The 16,795-nt window shown below is 41.6% G+C and overlaps 1 protein-coding gene across 7 annotated transcripts in view; it reads left to right on the plus strand.

The window, feature by feature from the left end:
• The window catches only part of CLCN3 (chloride voltage-gated channel 3), a 176,492-nt gene that overhangs the window by 148,629 nt on the left and 11,068 nt on the right, over positions 1-16,795 (plus strand). For 6 of the 7 annotated variants that reach the window (XM_029573930.1, XM_029574169.1, XM_029574241.1 and 3 more), the window contains one exon: positions 1,470-1,686. In XM_029573930.1, the coding sequence (XP_029429790.1) occupies positions 1,470-1,686 (217 nt within the window). Of the gene's footprint in view, positions 1-1,469; positions 1,687-11,419; positions 11,577-16,795 lie in introns of those variants that run through there. The other variant, XM_029574100.1, reaches the window with a different exon arrangement.

Here is a 16,795-nt window from a genome sequence, read left to right on the forward strand (position 1 = left end):
AAATATGATTTACCAATTTTTCACATTGATAGGCCAGGTACTCGGATACATGGACAACAGAAAAACGTTGCAATCCCAAGATATCATTATGGAGAGCATCTCTTTGACCACACCAACAATCTGTTTCCAAAATTCTGCTACCTTTGGATATGTCGACCAATTATAGTACAATGTTCCCACAGAATCCCATTGTCTCCAACAATCCTCATAGTTGGAGTATATATTATGGAGTTTATAAGGTGTGATATACCACCTATACAGTATTTTATAGTTCTTTTCAACAACCACTGAAGATATTGAACTCTTAGCCACTGCCAAATAGCAATCATCCCATATTTTATCATCCATAGCGTCTCCCCAATCCTTTTCCCATTCTACAACATGTCTGGGGTTAACTTCATTCTTGGAAAACAGCATCAGGTAAATTTTGGAAAGTAAGCCTTTCTTTATAGAGTGCTTAAAGCACATTTCTTCAGAATCAGAGAAGGCATGTGCTACTGGACTCTTAGAAGAATCCTGAGAGAGACAGTGACTGAGTTGTAAATACTTATAATACTCAGTCTCAGGTAAGCCCTAATGACCTTTCAACTCTTCGAATCCCAATAATGTATCATTAGAAAATAACCGCCCACAGCACCAGATATCAAGCCTGCTCCATTTGTTAAGATATGTAGATTCTATCATACTTTGCTTTCCCCTATATAGGCCTAAAGGCATTAATAGTGAAAATTTGTCATGTCCCATCAGTACCTGTCTCCATTTATGCCATAGCCATATAATTAATGCTGTAAAAGGATTTACTACTATGTTAGTGGTTCCCGCCAGTTGTGAACCCCACATGCTAGTGTTTAATGACTTTTGAGCCAAACCATCTTGTTCAATGTAAACCTACTGTTTGAGCGTACATTTAGATAACCCTCAGTTGAGCAGCTATACAATATCTCCCAAAGTCAGGAATTGCCAGACGACCTCACCTCTTTTTCTAGAAGAGTACCCTACCTGCCACCTTTGGAGGCCTCCTCTTTCAGATATAATGAAAGACTCATTTATGTAAAAGTTTCAAAAATTGAGCAGATGCCTCATTGGGAAGTGTTTGTGAAAGATAATTCCATCTAGGTAATAATGGTATTGGTAATTTTATAGAGCTAAAGAAGAGGAAACTCTCTGCCAATAATGGAAATCTGTGTTCAGCCAAATCCCAGTCTCCTGTTAGTGCTGGATCATTTGTTTGCAGTTAGTACACAAGCTTTTCTTTTGTATAGATCATTATGGTGATTAAAGGGTGTAAAGTACAGATCTACACATGCAAGGGAAAAGAATTTGAACCTTGCCCCATTCAGAGAGGTAATTGTTTCAAAATGCCTCTGTTAGATGCAAGGAATCTTTATTAAAGCAATAGCAAAGTATGCAAATCATTCTCAGTTTATTCACCTTGTTTTGGAATGTTTTCTGTTCATTTTTCATTTTAGAAAATGCAAGGAAAAAACAGGAAGGCATTGTCGGTAATTCCAGAGTCTGTTTTGCCCAGCATACCCCATCACTTCCAGCAGAGAGCCCTCGACCACTAAAGCTTCGAAGCATCCTTGATATGAGCCCTTTCACAGTGACTGATCACACACCCATGGAGATAGTGGTGGATATATTCCGCAAACTGGGGCTGAGGCAGTGCCTTGTAACACACAATGGGTGAGTGTAAGGGTGAAAAAAGTGATTGGACCTCACAGGTGCTGGAATTATCTCTGGTGATTTTGTTTTCTCTTAGTCCCTTCATAGGTATTGCAGGCTAGGAACATGCACAGGAGTTTTCTGTAAAAAGTACATACTTATATTGATTTATGAATGCAGAAAGGCATGACTATGTAGAACACAGGATTATGGTCACACTCGTGTTGCAGGTCAAGCTTTGTGCTTGGTGGCATTATAAAACATTTAGGACTTCATTTACTTAGGGGTAATAGTCACTGGCCAGATTGCAAAGTTAGCTGGATAAACTTATTTGGCTGATTTTGTTAGTATGTTCAGTGGTGCAGCCGCACTGCTGAATATACCCAAATATCTGAAAGTTAGCTCGATACCTTTAGGAATATTCTACAGCATGACCAGAGTTAGTCGGATAACTTAACCGGCTAATTTATCTCTGCCCTGAAATGCCCCTACATAATCTGGCTAAATTTTAACCCAATAAGTAATCCGGCTAAAATGTAACCATATAAGTGGGGGAATTATTTAAAAGTCTGTATTTAGCTTGATAACTTACTAGTTATTGGGCTAAATGCCACTGAATGTTCATTCCATAGCTTGACACAATGGGGAAGCAGCGCCAGCAGCCAGCCAGCGCATGTAAATTGCTTTTGCTCCCAAGGATCAGTAAGTAAAAAATAAAAAAAAAATTAGGGGTAGATTGTAGGGGTTAGGGGTGGAATGAGGAAAGGGAAGAAAGGTTAGGTAAGGGGGTAGGGAAGTTCCCTTAATTGGAGCGGACTGGGAGGGAATTCGGGGAGGTCCAATTGAGTAGTATGAGTACTCTTACAAAATTCGGCCCCCCTGCATGTGCTGCCTGCACATGCGCACACTGATTATAAAATCGGTGCATCCATGTGCGCATGCATGTTATAAAATCTACCCCTATGTGCACACTGACCTTTGGGACTTGCTTTGAAATACGAAGCTGTGTATCATCAAAAACTAGATAAGTACACTCATCATTAACTGGGAAATGAGCAAGAAATGAACCCCTGTTTTTTTCAAATTTAAACTAATCTGTTAGATAAAATCCTGTCTTTTATAGATCTAAGACATGCGGCACCCTTAGACAGCACTTCTGTTATGGAAGACTTAAATGGAATAAAAAAATGAGTATTAGCCTATAGATGGTAGCCCACACTCCGATTTGCTAAAAGTTGGTAACATGAAAAATATACATATTAAAAAGGAGAGCTGATAAGGCTGATCCTTGTGGCACACCAGTCAGTAAAGTTCTTATAGACGAGGAAACATTTCCCAACTTTACAAATTGTGATTGAAGACTTGACGCCAAATTCTTACAAATATAATAATAGAATTTCATGATCCAAAGTGTCAGAAGCATAAGACACATCTTAAAGCACTGATAGAAAACGTTCCCCATTATCAAAACCACATAGAGTAATTTGGGCTGTTCTTATGAGAAGATGAGTAATTCTGCATGTTTTAGCTGTTGAGATACTTAAGTCAGCACCAGAAACCCAAGTTGTATTTATTTATTTAAAATCATTTATATCCCGCAGTATCTTAAAATTGAATACGGTTTACTTAAAACCTTTGATGCATCAGGGGCAGCAGAGTACTGCATGTTGTCATGTGATGTGTATAGACTTCAGGAAGAAGCAGATTGATATTGCAGAGGTAGCCCCAGCTGGCACAGAGCACACCCAGTTGTTTATCTCAGAGGAGACTTTCTTGCCAGGCCTCAGACTGCCATGGGAAGCCTATTTTGGCCTGGCAACCATCCTGGTGAAGTGAAGGTGCAAGGATATGGGGAAAATACAATACAGAAAAGATGGAATTCTATACTGTAGGTTTGTATTAATCATGTGGCAAATAGAAATGGTTGAATTAGTTTGAATAGAGGATAAAGTCATTCAGTCTCAAATGCTGCCTTGAAAAACTAGAAAATGTATGAAGTTTTAAAATGTATATGAGAAAGTATTGTAAAGTTTATTTTTTATTCTCAGTGATCAGGGTATGTGGGACCCATTTGAAACTACTGTAATGCAGTGTCTAACTTGCTCTGAGCTGAAATGTTAGAAAGTTGTCCAATGAGATCCTTTCTTGCAAAACAAAACATACAGAGGATAATACCAGACTCAAAATATACTGTATGGAAAAGCACTGGTCCACCATTTAAAGCACTGTATGGATAGGCATTGGTCTTCTTGTCTACTAGCACCCTCCTTTCTTTTTCAAAGATGAGAAAAAGGGGAGCATTACCTGACTGCTTTTTCTTTTTACATGTGTTTTATTTTTCATCGTCATCCAGGCAGACTAGGCCAGACCACTGGGTTATGCACACCAACGAGTAGATGGACATAGAGATCAACAGACTTGCTGAATTCACCCCTTATATGCCTCGTGCTGACAACCAGCCTGCCAGTATTCCCTGTCTCCAGCAGATAGTGGACAAAGCATGTCCTGTACTGTATGCTGGGGTTTGGTTAGGCTTCTTGGCTTGGGTTTTGGACTTTGGGCAGCTCCTGCAGTGACAGCATTGTGCTCCCTTCCTCCATGCTTGGCATCAGCTGCATTGGGTGTTGGCAGCTAGATGGAGGGAACTCTAATCTTCCCATGATTTCTTGCAGGAGAGTGGAGCTGAGCAGCAGAGCAAGTCGATTGCTCCGTGGGGGGGGGGAGAATGCACCAATGGAGTTGGCTGAATTATCTGTCCTGCCAATGGCACCTCTATGACGGTGAGAAAAGTGGACATTTTTGTAATATGGCAGTAAAGCAGGGGAATGAGCCTCCCTCTCTTGACTGCAGTACAGCTTCAGAAGCAGCTTCAGCTGGATATATGTTTTTGCTGAAGTTGAGGACCAGTGCCTTCTCCTCATGTCCCGGAGTTTCTTATTCAGTGTGGGCTTCAGCAGTGAGTTTTGCAGTTCCTTTGCTGACCCTCCTGTGCTGGTTGCCTTGCCACTATGGGGCCAGTGGCTATGTTGGAAGCACTGCAATGAGACAAGGAGTTGAAGCCTACTTCTCTCAGCACTGCACTGTAGGTTTCAGTACATGGTGCAGAGACACGCATGCTGCAGTGCTTGGGGGGATACAGGCCTTATCCTTTCTGTGCTGGGCTCTTATTCCTGTGCTATAGACTTCTCCATCATGCATCTGAATGGGGAACAGTTCAGTCTTGGGATCTGCTCCGGTTGTTCCTAAGAAAATGAGCAGAAAGGACTATCCTCCCAAGAGAGAGGATACATCTGTTATACCATAGGAAAGAACGTTGATCTCTACTTTCTCAGACCTTGCATATTTTAAATATTACAAGAGACAAAGGAGAAGAGACTTCTGACTCTAGGGAAAATCCCATGTTGGCAATATTCTGAGCCTTTCTAGTATTTTTCTCTGCATAATATAGAGCAGTTTGGCTTAAAGTATTCTCTTAGAGGTGAATTATTAAAAATGTCTTTCAAGTGAATGTGTTCCTGTTTTCAGTGGCCAAGTATACTGCCATTCTGTTGAACAGAGGCACAGAGCTAAGGTTGCACAGGATGTAAAGATTGAGGCTAGGATAAAGCTAGCCTCTGAGGTAACTAGTATGCTGCTTCAGCAGGTGACTCATGATGCTATAGTTGGAGCCAATCTTGGTTTGGCTCAGCACTTCCACATGGCATTCAGATGCCGCATATGACTGAAAGAGGTCTCCTCTTCCTATCTAAGACAGGAGGTATGGAGGGAGCTGCAGGATCCAGCTTCTCTAGATTGGCACAATGAGTGCTTCGGGCCCTATCTCTGGTACCTTTTAGGTATTTGAAGATCTATATCAAATTTCCCCTACACCTCCTCTCTTCCAGAGTATACATATTTAGATCCTTCAGCCTCTCCTCATAAGTCTTTCAATACAAACCCCAAAACCGTTTTGGTTGTCCTTTTCTGGACTGCCTCCATCCTGTATCTATCCTTTTTGAAATACAGTCTCCAGAACTGAACACAGTTCTCCATGTGAGACCTCACCAAGGACACTGTTCAAGGGCATTATCACCTCCTTTTTCTTATTGGTTATTCCTCTCTGTGCAGCCCAGCATTCTTCTGGCTTTAGCTATTGTCTTGTTACGTTATTTCGTTGTCTTCAGATCGCAGACACTATCACTTCAAGGTCCTTCTCCCAATTCGTGCACATTAATCTTTCACCTCGCCCTCCCCCATCCCAAACAGCTCTTTTGGATTACTGCACCCCAAATGCATGACTTTGCACTTCTTGAGGTTGAATCCCAACTGCCAAATCTTCGACCACTCTTCAAGCTTTCTTAAATCACTTTTCATTCTCTCTACTCCTTCAGGCCTGTCAACTCCGTTGCAGATATTAGTATCATCTGCAAACAGACAAACTTCTATCCCTTCTGCAATGTTGCTCACAAAGATATTGAACAGAACTGGTCGCAAAACCGATCATTGTGGCAGTCCACTTAATACCATTCTCTCTTCAGAGTCTGTTCCATTTACCTTTACACATTATCTCCTGTCAATCAACCAGTTTGTAATCTACTCCAGCAACTTAGCACAGAGTCCCAAGCTTCTCATTTTATTCATGAGCCTCCTATGTAGGACTGTATCAAAAGCTTTGCTGAAATCCAAGGAAATCATATCAAACACTCTTCATTGATCCAATTTACTAGTCATCCAATCAAAAAAATCAAGCAGATTTATCTGACAGGACCTTTCCCTGGTGAAGACATGCTGGCTCGGGTCCAGCAACTCAACAGTTTGTAGATAGTTCACTATACTTTCCTTCAGCAAAGTCTCCATTAATTGTCCCACCACTGAGGTAAGGCTAACTGGCCTGTAGTTTCCAGCCTCCTCTGTGCTAACACTCTTGTGAAGTGGAACCACTTCTGCTTTTCTCCAGTCACGCAGCACCACTCCTTTTTCCAGGGATCAATTGAACAGGTCTTTCAGCACACCCGCCAGCACATCTGAACTTGAGTATTCTGGGATGTACCTCAACCTATGGTCTTATCCACTTTCAGTTTTCCTAGCTCTTCCCATAGTGTCTCTTCTGTAAACGGAGTTTCGTCTACCCCACTACCATCTACAATTTTCTTAACCAGCAATGGTCCTTTGCCAGGGTCTTCTTTAGTGAACACCGAACTGAAATATTTATTTACCATTTCTGTCATTTCTTTATCTCTCTCCACACGTTGCTCCTCGTCACCTTTCAGTTTTACTATACCACTTTGGTCTCCCTTCTTTCTCTGATATATCTGAAAAGCCTCACTTTACCTCTTTGGCAATCCTTTCTTCCACTTGACCTTTCCTGATTTCTTTCTTCATCTTCCTCAGTTTCATCGGGTATTCTTCCCTATGTTCCTATTTTGGGATCCTTTATATTTCTTGTATGCTGTACTTTTGGCCTTACTTTTTTCATCCACCTCCTTTAAGAACCAAATTGTTTTCCCTTTCCTCTTACTTTTGTTTACTTTTCTAACATACAGATTTGCTGCCTTTGTAATAGTTCCTTTTAATTTGGCCCGCTGTTGTTCCACCTCACCTGTTTTCTCCCAATCTTCTAGTTCTTCCTCCAGGCACATCCCCATTTTGACAAAGATTGTATTTTTGAAATTCAAAACTCGGGTCTTCATGTGAAGTCTCTGTATCTTATTTGTAATATCAAACCATTTCATCTGATGCTCAGGTGGGTACTTATGTGTGGACTTTAGAAACATTATTCCCATTTGTGAGCACTAGGTCGAGTATCACACCCTCCCTCGTGGGTTCCATTACCATTTGTTTGAGCAGAGCCGCTTGAAGAGCATCCATTATTTCTCAACTTGTAGATTCCACAGAAAGGATACTCCAATCTACATCTGGCAGATTAAAATCTTCAACAAGCAAGGAGTTGCCACACCAGGACCTAAAGTGCCAAGAAGTGCAGAGTCATGCATCTAGGATATGGTAATCCAAAAGAGTTGTATATGATGGGGTTGAAAGACTGATGTGCACGGACCAAGAGAGGGACCTTGGGGTAATAATATCATGTGATCTGAAGACGGTGTAGCATTGTGACAAGGCGATAGCTAAAGCCAGAAGAATGCTGGGCTGCCTACTGTGTTCAGTTCTGGAGCCCATATGTCAAAAATGATAGTGACAGGATGGAGGCAGACTAAAGAAGGGTGACCAAAATGGTGTGATGTCTGTATTGGAAGACTTATGAGGAGAGGCTGAAGGATCCAAATATGTATACCCTGGAAGAGAGGAACATAAGAACATGCCATACTGGGTCAGACCCAAGGGTCCATCAAGCCCAGCATCCTGTTTCCAACAGTGGCCAATCCAGGCCATAAGAACCTGGCAAGTACCCAAATACTAAGTCTATTCCATGTTACCATTGCCAGTAATAGCAGTGGCTATTTTCTAAGTCAACTTAATTAATAGCAGATAATGGACTTCTCCTTCAAGAACTTATCCAATCCTTTTTTAAACACAGCTATACTAACTGCACTAACCACATCCTCTGGCAACAAATTCCAGAGTTTAATTGTGCGTTAAGTAAAAAAGAATTTCCTCCGATTAGTTTTAAATGTGCTACATGCTTACTTCATGGAGTGCCCCCTAGTCTTTCTACTATCCGAAAGAGTAAATAACTGATTCACATCTACCCGTTCTAGACCTCTCATGATTTTAAACACCTCTATCATATCCCCCCCTCAGCCATCTCTTCTCCAAGCTGAAAAGTCCTAACCTCTTTAGTCTTTCCTCATAGGGGAGCTGTTCCATTCCCCTTATCATTTTGGTAGCCCTTCTCTGTACCTTCTCGATCGCAATTATATCTTTTTTGAGATGCGGCAACCAGAATTGTACACAGTATTCAAGGTGCGGTCTCACCATGGAGCGATACAGAGGCATTATGAAGTGCAGGGGAGATATGATGCAAGCTTTCAGATACCTGAAAGGTTTTAATGATGCATGAACTTTGAACCCTTTCTGTTGGAAAGGGAACAGTGGAACAAGGGACCACTAAATGAAACTTGAGGTGGGATGTCTCAGAACCAAGATAAGAAAATATTTCTTCACAGAGAGGGTGGTGGATGCCTGGAATGCCCTTCCAGAGGAGGTGGTGAAGACAAAAACAGTCAAAGAATTCAAAGGGGCATGACATAAACACTGTAGATCCTTAAAGGTTAGAGGACAGAAATGAAGAAAAGGATATATGGGGGTGCTTGGTATGGCAGTTACTACCCTTGACAGAAGGCCATGGGGATTAGTACCTTTAACCAATAAGTCTTGATGCTTTTGACACAACTGCAACAATGCTCTTTGCTTCGATGGCATGGGAGAAAAAAGGGAATAGGATTCAGGCAACACAGGCCCTGAATTTTGCTGGAGTACTGATAAGCATGGGGTTAACCTGCATGGGGCGGCAGTTACTATCCTTAACAGAAGGCATGGCGATTACTACCCTTAACTAATAAGCCTTGATTCTTTTGACGCAACTGCAACATTGCTTGCCACTTTGGGTGTGGGGGGTGGGAGAAGGGGAATTGGATTCAGATGAAAACCAACACGGGCCCTGACTTTTACAGTCTGAGGTACTGATACACAGGACTGCTTCTATGGCCAAGTCCAAAAGCAAAGCACATTAAGTAGCATTGTCTGACTTTTCAAGAAGGCTCCTCATCCAGTAAAAATGTTGTTAGCAGTAACTGTTTATGGGTTTGATAGTTGCTTGACTTTGTATATATTTCTATACTTATCACAAGACTTGGGGATAACTGCACGGAGTGGCAGTTACTACCATTAAGAAAAACATGGGGGTAACATGCATGACATAAGATATGCCTTACTGGGTCAGACCAAAGGTCCATCAAGCCCACTCCCTGTTTCCAACAGTGGCCAATCAAAGGTACAAGTACCTGGCAAGTACTCAAACATTAAATAGATGCCATGCTACTAATGTCAACAACAAAATGCCAGCAACAAGCAGTGGCTACTCTCTATTGAGTAATAGAAGTTTATGAACTTTTCCTCCAGGAACCTTTAAAACTTTTTTATAATCAGCTACATCAACTGGCTACATCCTCTAACAATGAATTCCAGAGCTTAATTGTGCATTAAGTGAAAAAGAATTTTCTCCAGTTTTTTTTAAATGTGCTACTTGCTAACTTCATGGAGTGCCCCCTAGTTCTTGTATTCTCCAAAAGAGTAAATAACCGATTCACATTTACCTGTTGAAGTCCTTTCATGATTTTGTGGACCTCTAACATATTCTCTCTCAGCCGTCTCTTCTCCAGGCTGAACAGCCCTAACCTCTTTAGCCTTTCCTCATAGGAGAGCCAGTGCATGCCCTTTATTATTTTGGTCACCCTCCTCTGTACTTTCTCCAGTGCAACTATATCCTTTTTGAGATACGGTGACCAGAACTGCACAGTATTCAAGGTGCGGTCTCAACATAGAACAATACAGAGGCATTATGACATCCTCTGTTTTATTTGCCATTCCCTTCCTAATAATTCCTAACATTCGGTTTGCTTTTTTTGACTGCCACAGCACACTGAGCCAATTTCAATGTAATATCAACTATGACGCCCAGATGCTACCATAAGCTTGCTAGGCGGACTGGATGAACCATTTGGTCTTTTTCTGCCATCATTACTATATTTTCTTGAGGATTTGGCCCATTTTTGCCTTACAGTTTGGCCCTTGAGAAGGCACAGTTAGGTAAGAAAGGGTATTCTTAGTTTATGGTAGGTATGCTCCTGAAAGTTAGAAAATTCTCCACTTCCTTGGCTTATGTGCATATTTGGTATTCTGGGCATCACTGTGCTTCTGGGAACACTTCTGTTCTAGTGATACTGTATTTTATTTTGCTGGGAGGTCTTGCTATATGGTTGGCTCTTAATACTAAAGGTGCAGGTGTCTGCTCTCTCTTGCTATAGAAGATGTATACAGCATAGACCTCTGTCTTCTCATCTGGTTCTACATTTACACTTATTTACATTTATTTAGATTTATAGTCCGCCTAACTCAGGCCTAGGTGGAGAACAAAAAAGTTTACATACATAAAGTGATAAGACAAGCAGATGTAAACTAAATACTAAAACATTATAAAACATATAGAATGATAGACTCAAATAACATGAGCTGTCAAAATATAATAAAATTAACCGGCGTATAACAAGTAATAAAACATGTTGGTAGTTGATAAAATAACATAAAATATCAAATTAGGTTTGATTTAAAAAAAACAAAACAAAAAAACCCAAAACAAAACCTTGTAGGCTAAAATAAACTTATAAATAAAAAATAAAGTAAAAATGAGATAAAAAGCTGTAAATGGAAAAATAAAACTAGAATAAGAGTTAACTGTAGGCCAAATTAAATAAGAATGTTTTAATCAGCTTTCGAAATATCTTAAGTGAATCACACAATCTGATGTCTATTGGAAGAGAATTCCAAAAAGTAGGTGCTGTGATGGAAAAGGCACATTCACAAGTAATGGGAAGTCTCACATGTTTGGGCGATTGAATCTCTAAGAGGCCTCGCTCAGAGGAGCGTAAAAGCCTGGTGAGTTGATAAAATTTTAGAATTGCATTGGGCCAGTGACAGGTATAATCATTGAGGAGTTTGTGGACAAGCGTGCCAAGTTTGTATATAACGCATTCATTGATAGAAAACCAATGCAGTTCAATTAAAATTGGAGTAATGTGTTCGAAACGTTTTACATTAGCAAGGAGTCGTGCAGCTGCATTCAACAGAAGCTGAAGAGAACGAAGATAGGTTTGAGGGATGCCTATCTACAGACTGCTCCAGGAGTCGAGGATGGGAAAGATGGAGGCTTGAAGGACAGTTCGAAATTCTGGAGTATGTAACAGATTTTGAGACCCGAAAGCACGCATAATCTGTAGAAACCTTTTGAAATGACGAGTTGCAGACAAAATGAGAGGGTGGAATCTAGAATAACACAGTCTTTTAATATGTGATTGAATGGGGAAAGACTGATCATTGACGAGCACTGATTTTTTGACAAAGGAGGAATAAGGACTATGGACAACCAAAAATTCTGTTTTAGACATGTTCAAAGATAATTTATTATGCTTGAGCCATGAAGTCATTGCAGAGAAACAGATTTGAAGGTGTTTTAGAGTATCTGTCCAAGAGGGTTCAGTTTGAAGAACAAAACTGTATGTCATCAGCATACATTTGTAACAAAAAGACAAAGAAGAGAGAATTTTGCAGATGGGAGATAAATAGATGGTAAATAGAACAGAAGACAGAGTTGAACCCTGAAGGACACCAGTTTTGACAAGGGAGAGAGTGGAAAGTTAATTATTGAATTTGATGATCTGTGTACGATGGAGAAGATAGGATCGGAACCAATTGAGAACAGTACCATTAATGCCAAATTCTTGAAGGTGATAGAGCAAAATGTCACGATCAACTGTATCGAAAGCATAAGAAATATCTAATGAAATGAGAAGAAATTGCTGCCTAGAATCTATGCCATGTCTTAGAGATTCTGTGAGAGATAGAAGGAGAATTTCAGTATTGAGTGAATGTCAAAACCTATGTTGATGCGGGTCTAATAGCTGGTTTTTATCAGGATGTTCAGTAAGTTGAAAAAGTACAGTGAATTCTAAGATTTTTGAGAGAAAAAGCAGATTAGAGATAGGTCTGTAGTTGGCTGGTTCAGTAGGATCAAGATTTTGTTTTTGGAGCAATGGGTGAACTAATGCTTGTTTGAGAGAATCAGGGACCATACCTTCGGTTAATAAAAGATTTATGAGTTTGGACAGAATGGGTGAGAATGTTCTGGGAGGCTTTGAAAAGAAAAGCAGAATAACCCAGGCCTGGACAGATGGTATTTGTTTTAGAAATAAGTGATTTTTTGAAGAGGCGTTTAGCATATTAGATTTCTTGCTCTGGATTCTGGCTCCACTTTGAGATCTGAGCGTAGTTTTGTCTTGCTTGGTGGGATCACAGTTTGTTGCTCTTAAGACTTTTAATTAAGGCTACTTACAAGGAAGATAGTCTCCATAGGCTGTTTTCTTTCGCATGGAGAATATTGGAGTTGCAAGCAACTTCTTGAAGAGAGCTTTTCTTCTTGATTTCAAAGGTTACAGTCCAAATTCATATGGTTGTTTCTGCTGATCATCTTTTTGTCCTGTCTAATGATGACCGGCCTCTCTAATTATGGGGTGCCCTGGCTTAAAGAACTTTTATGAGCTCTGGTATGTTTTGTTCAAGGCAGGTATGGGCTTATTCCACAAGGGCGCAGGGTGATTGGTAATGCAGCAACTTGGTCTTCTGTGTGTACTTTCATTAAGCATTACCACCTGGATGTCTGGATGAGGGGAGACTTCCTGTACCACAGCAGGGGCATAGGCAGCATCCTACCCTATAAGGGAATAGCTTGAGTACATCCCACTGGTCTGATTGGATGAAGAGGAAAGTGAAATTACTACTTACCTGATAATTTTCTTTCCTCTAATACAGTCAGACCAGGCTAGGGCCCTCCCCGTGCTTCTAATCATTTGTTTTCTTTGCTCTAAGCATCGCAGATGAGATTCTTGTAGACAAGTAAGTGGAGTTGGAAAGCATAATGAATATCTATATGTTGCGTCAGTTGACCACGCAGGCCATAGCCGACCGAACTTACCCACCTTCAAGTTGGATCGGAGTCCCCCGGAGACGCCAAGAGGCCTTTCTCTGCGGCAGGAATGCTGCTGCTGCCCCCGAGGCCACGCCCCCATGACGTCGCCTAGGTGTGCGCAGCGACATCAGGGGGCGTGGCCCCGGACATTCCCCACCTTATGGGGTATTTAAGCCTGTTATCCTTGCTAGTATTTGAGTTAGCAAAGATCGTGATCGGATTGTTTCGTTCCCGTCTAAGCTGCTCTGCCGCTTCTGCTGCTGTTGGAAGCTTCCTCACCCGGGGTTCTACTACTTGAGTACCCACTCCTCGGGGGCCCTTTACCTTATTCCAGGTGCCTATCCTGAATCCAGGTACTCGCTCCTCGAGGGCCTGTGTGTCTATCCTGGTGCCTGCTACTATTTCTTCTACCTGCTGGAACTCTACCTACCAGCTACAGAGAGTGAGTTCTACTTCCCAGTCTGTTCATCTACAGCTCCTCGTTGTCTATCTGCATCGGGGCCTTATTACCACCATTTGGGATGGGTCTCCTCCGCCGAGGATCACAGACTGTTGCTATCTAATCCACTCTCTACTGCCACCTCTGGTGAACCATACAAGCTGCATAATAAAGATATATTCTCTGTATTTGTGCATCTGAGTCTAGCCTGGTGCTACAGTTCCCTATGGGGCTCCTCCCCGTGGAAGTCACGTTCACTGTTGCCCCTAAGAATCCACCAAACACCTCGATATCACATCACTATGCTTCACTGCAGGTGGGTGTTCTTTCATTTCTTCTTTCTCAATCTTTGGGAAAATCAAAACAAAAATACATGGTTAAAGAGAACCGATAGTAGGATTCAATTTTTGGTTGTCTTCACGTTGTCCACAGTTAGCTTGTGGATTTTCTGCCTTTCACCTCTGCTGAATCTCATTCAGCAGAAAACTGCCTTGTGTTTGCATGTAACAGACCCTTTCAGAAGGTGGAGTCGTGAAAGCATCAGAAGTGGGATGAGGATGTGGTATAATCCCCTCTCTGTGGTTCTTGTGAATAAGAAGGCAGAAACAATTTATCTTATTACAGGATGCTCCCAGATTCCAAAAGAGGCCACTACTGTACCAATCTTTGGTAATTGAATCCACTCTAAAAAGGTCCAAGAGGACTGGAACCTATTTCTTGGTGCCCCGGGAAAGGATTTCAGAACCTTCGGAAGGAGATTGACTGACTATCTGACATTCCAAAAAAATACTAAAACTGTTATTTAGGGAAGCATTTGCTATATACTATGACCCCGTGGATTTCATAATGCATGTGATTCAGCTGAGTTACAGTTTTTAAAGTGTTGTATGCTTTTATTTTTATGTATGTTTTAAAGTGATCCACCTTGGACATAATTGTGGAATTGCGGAACACAAAAACAAATCAAGCCTGGTTACTTTTTGCGAGAGAGGTTTTCAAAGGTGCGATGCTTAATGCCCATATTGATTGTTTTTACCAGCAGTACATGTGGAGCCTGCTGAAGCAGATGCAGAAGGTAGCCAAGCAGCTTCCTCAAAAGCAGTGCAATGACCTCTAGTCACTGGTAAATAAGGGAATAGAGTGTGGAAAATGCATGGTCAGCTTGACAGTTGATGTTTTCAGAACAGTATGAAAAGTCCAGGAAGTGCCATGCACTGGAGAGAATCTCTTCAGAGACAGGGTCAAGGAAGCAGTAGCACAGATCAGAGAGCTTTAGCAACTCTCTATGCCAGACCCATCCTCTACCAGGAGGTACCCAACAGGCCTCCCACCTTCATCTGAGGCAGAAAATAGCCTTTTAACTTCAGCCAGCACCTAGGTCAAAACCAGGGATGGGATTTTGACATTGCAGAGACCATAGCCTGGATCCCAGTACCTGTGCCAGACAACCTTCTAGTTGGAGGCAGGCTGAAATTTCACATAAACCATTGGCCCAGTGTAACTTCAGACTTGTGGACCTCAGCATAATATGAAGAGGGTACAGATTGCATCTATTTATGGTTCCACCAAATTAGTTTTCCAGACCTGTCTTGGGGAAAATCTCATCAAGATGTGGTACAGAAAGAGCATTCCTCTCTCTTACAGACCAAAGCAGTCAAACATGTTCCACCAAGGAAAAGAGGACAGGGATTATATTGTAAGTACTTCCTGATTCTAAAGAAAAAAGAGGAAGTCTGTCCCATCCTAGACCTAAGGGCCTTGAACAAGTGTCTAAAAAAAAAAAGAAAAATTCAAGATGTATTCCCTGGGCACCTTAATCCCCTTTTTTCAAAAAGAGACTGGCCGTGGACATGTAATCTAAAGGATGCTTATACTCACTTAGAGATGTTCCAGGTTACAGAAAATCTCTCAGATTTGTGGTAGAGGATCATTACCTCCAATACTGTGTACTGCCTCTTTGCCTAGTGTCAACCCCACATGTCTTTATCAAATGTCTTGCCATGCTGGCAGCACATGTGCGCAAACCAGGCATACATATGTTCCCCGCCTGGACAATTAGCTGGTCAAGAGCATATCTCAAAAACAGGGCCACAGAATTAATGTATAAAACCATCCAGGTATAGGGTTTGTCATCAACTATCCCAAATCCCACTTGAGCCTGTCATCTCTTTTGGCATTTATCAGAGCACTGCTAGACACGACTCAAGCGAGAGCCTTCCTTCCACAACATAGGATCAAAGTGAGGTTGTTGGACTTCATGGCATCAACAGTCCAAGTTTCTTCCTTAGCGCACTTCCATATGAGGAGAATCCAGTGAACCTTCAGATCACAGAGGCTGCAAGCCACTCAGAAGTTTTGAGACAGCATCTGCATCACACAACTATTCAAGGACTCCAGGTCCTGGTGGCGGATCAATTCCAATCTGACCAGAGGCATACCTTTTCAAATTCCTTCAATACAAATTGTCCTGTCTGGGAAGGGGAGCCCATTTGGAAGGGCTTTGCACTCGAGGCCTGTAGGCTGCTCAGAAAAAGCTTTATCAGATAAATTTCCTAGAGCTAAGGGTGGTTTGGTATGCTATAAGAGCTTTCATAGATTGGTTGACCAACAAATTAATCTTGGTTCATACGAACAATCAAGTAGCGATATATTACATCAACAAGCAGGGAGGCACAGGATTGAACCTCCATTGTCAAGAGGCTGTCCAGATCTGGGACTGCGCCATCTTTCAGGGCATAGTCCTTAGGGCCATTTATCTGGCAGCTGAGGGAATGTCCTTATGAACAGATTGAGTAGGTTCCTGGCACCCCATGAATGGTCTCTGGACCACCAGATATTCTGTAAGTGGAGCACATCTGTGGTAGAACTGTTGCGTTTCCCCAATACAGGAAGGTCCCACTCTTCTGTTCCTGGAAAGGGATGCAAAGCAATCTTGATTAGAACGAGGGCCTGCTATACAAGCATTCACATCGCACTATTGTTTGTTTGGATAGGAACTCCTGATCCAACAGTTG

This window comes from Rhinatrema bivittatum, chromosome 1 (assembly GCF_901001135.1).
Source record: "Rhinatrema bivittatum chromosome 1, aRhiBiv1.1, whole genome shotgun sequence".
In the NCBI taxonomy this organism is placed as follows: Eukaryota; Metazoa; Chordata; class Amphibia; order Gymnophiona; family Rhinatrematidae; genus Rhinatrema; species Rhinatrema bivittatum.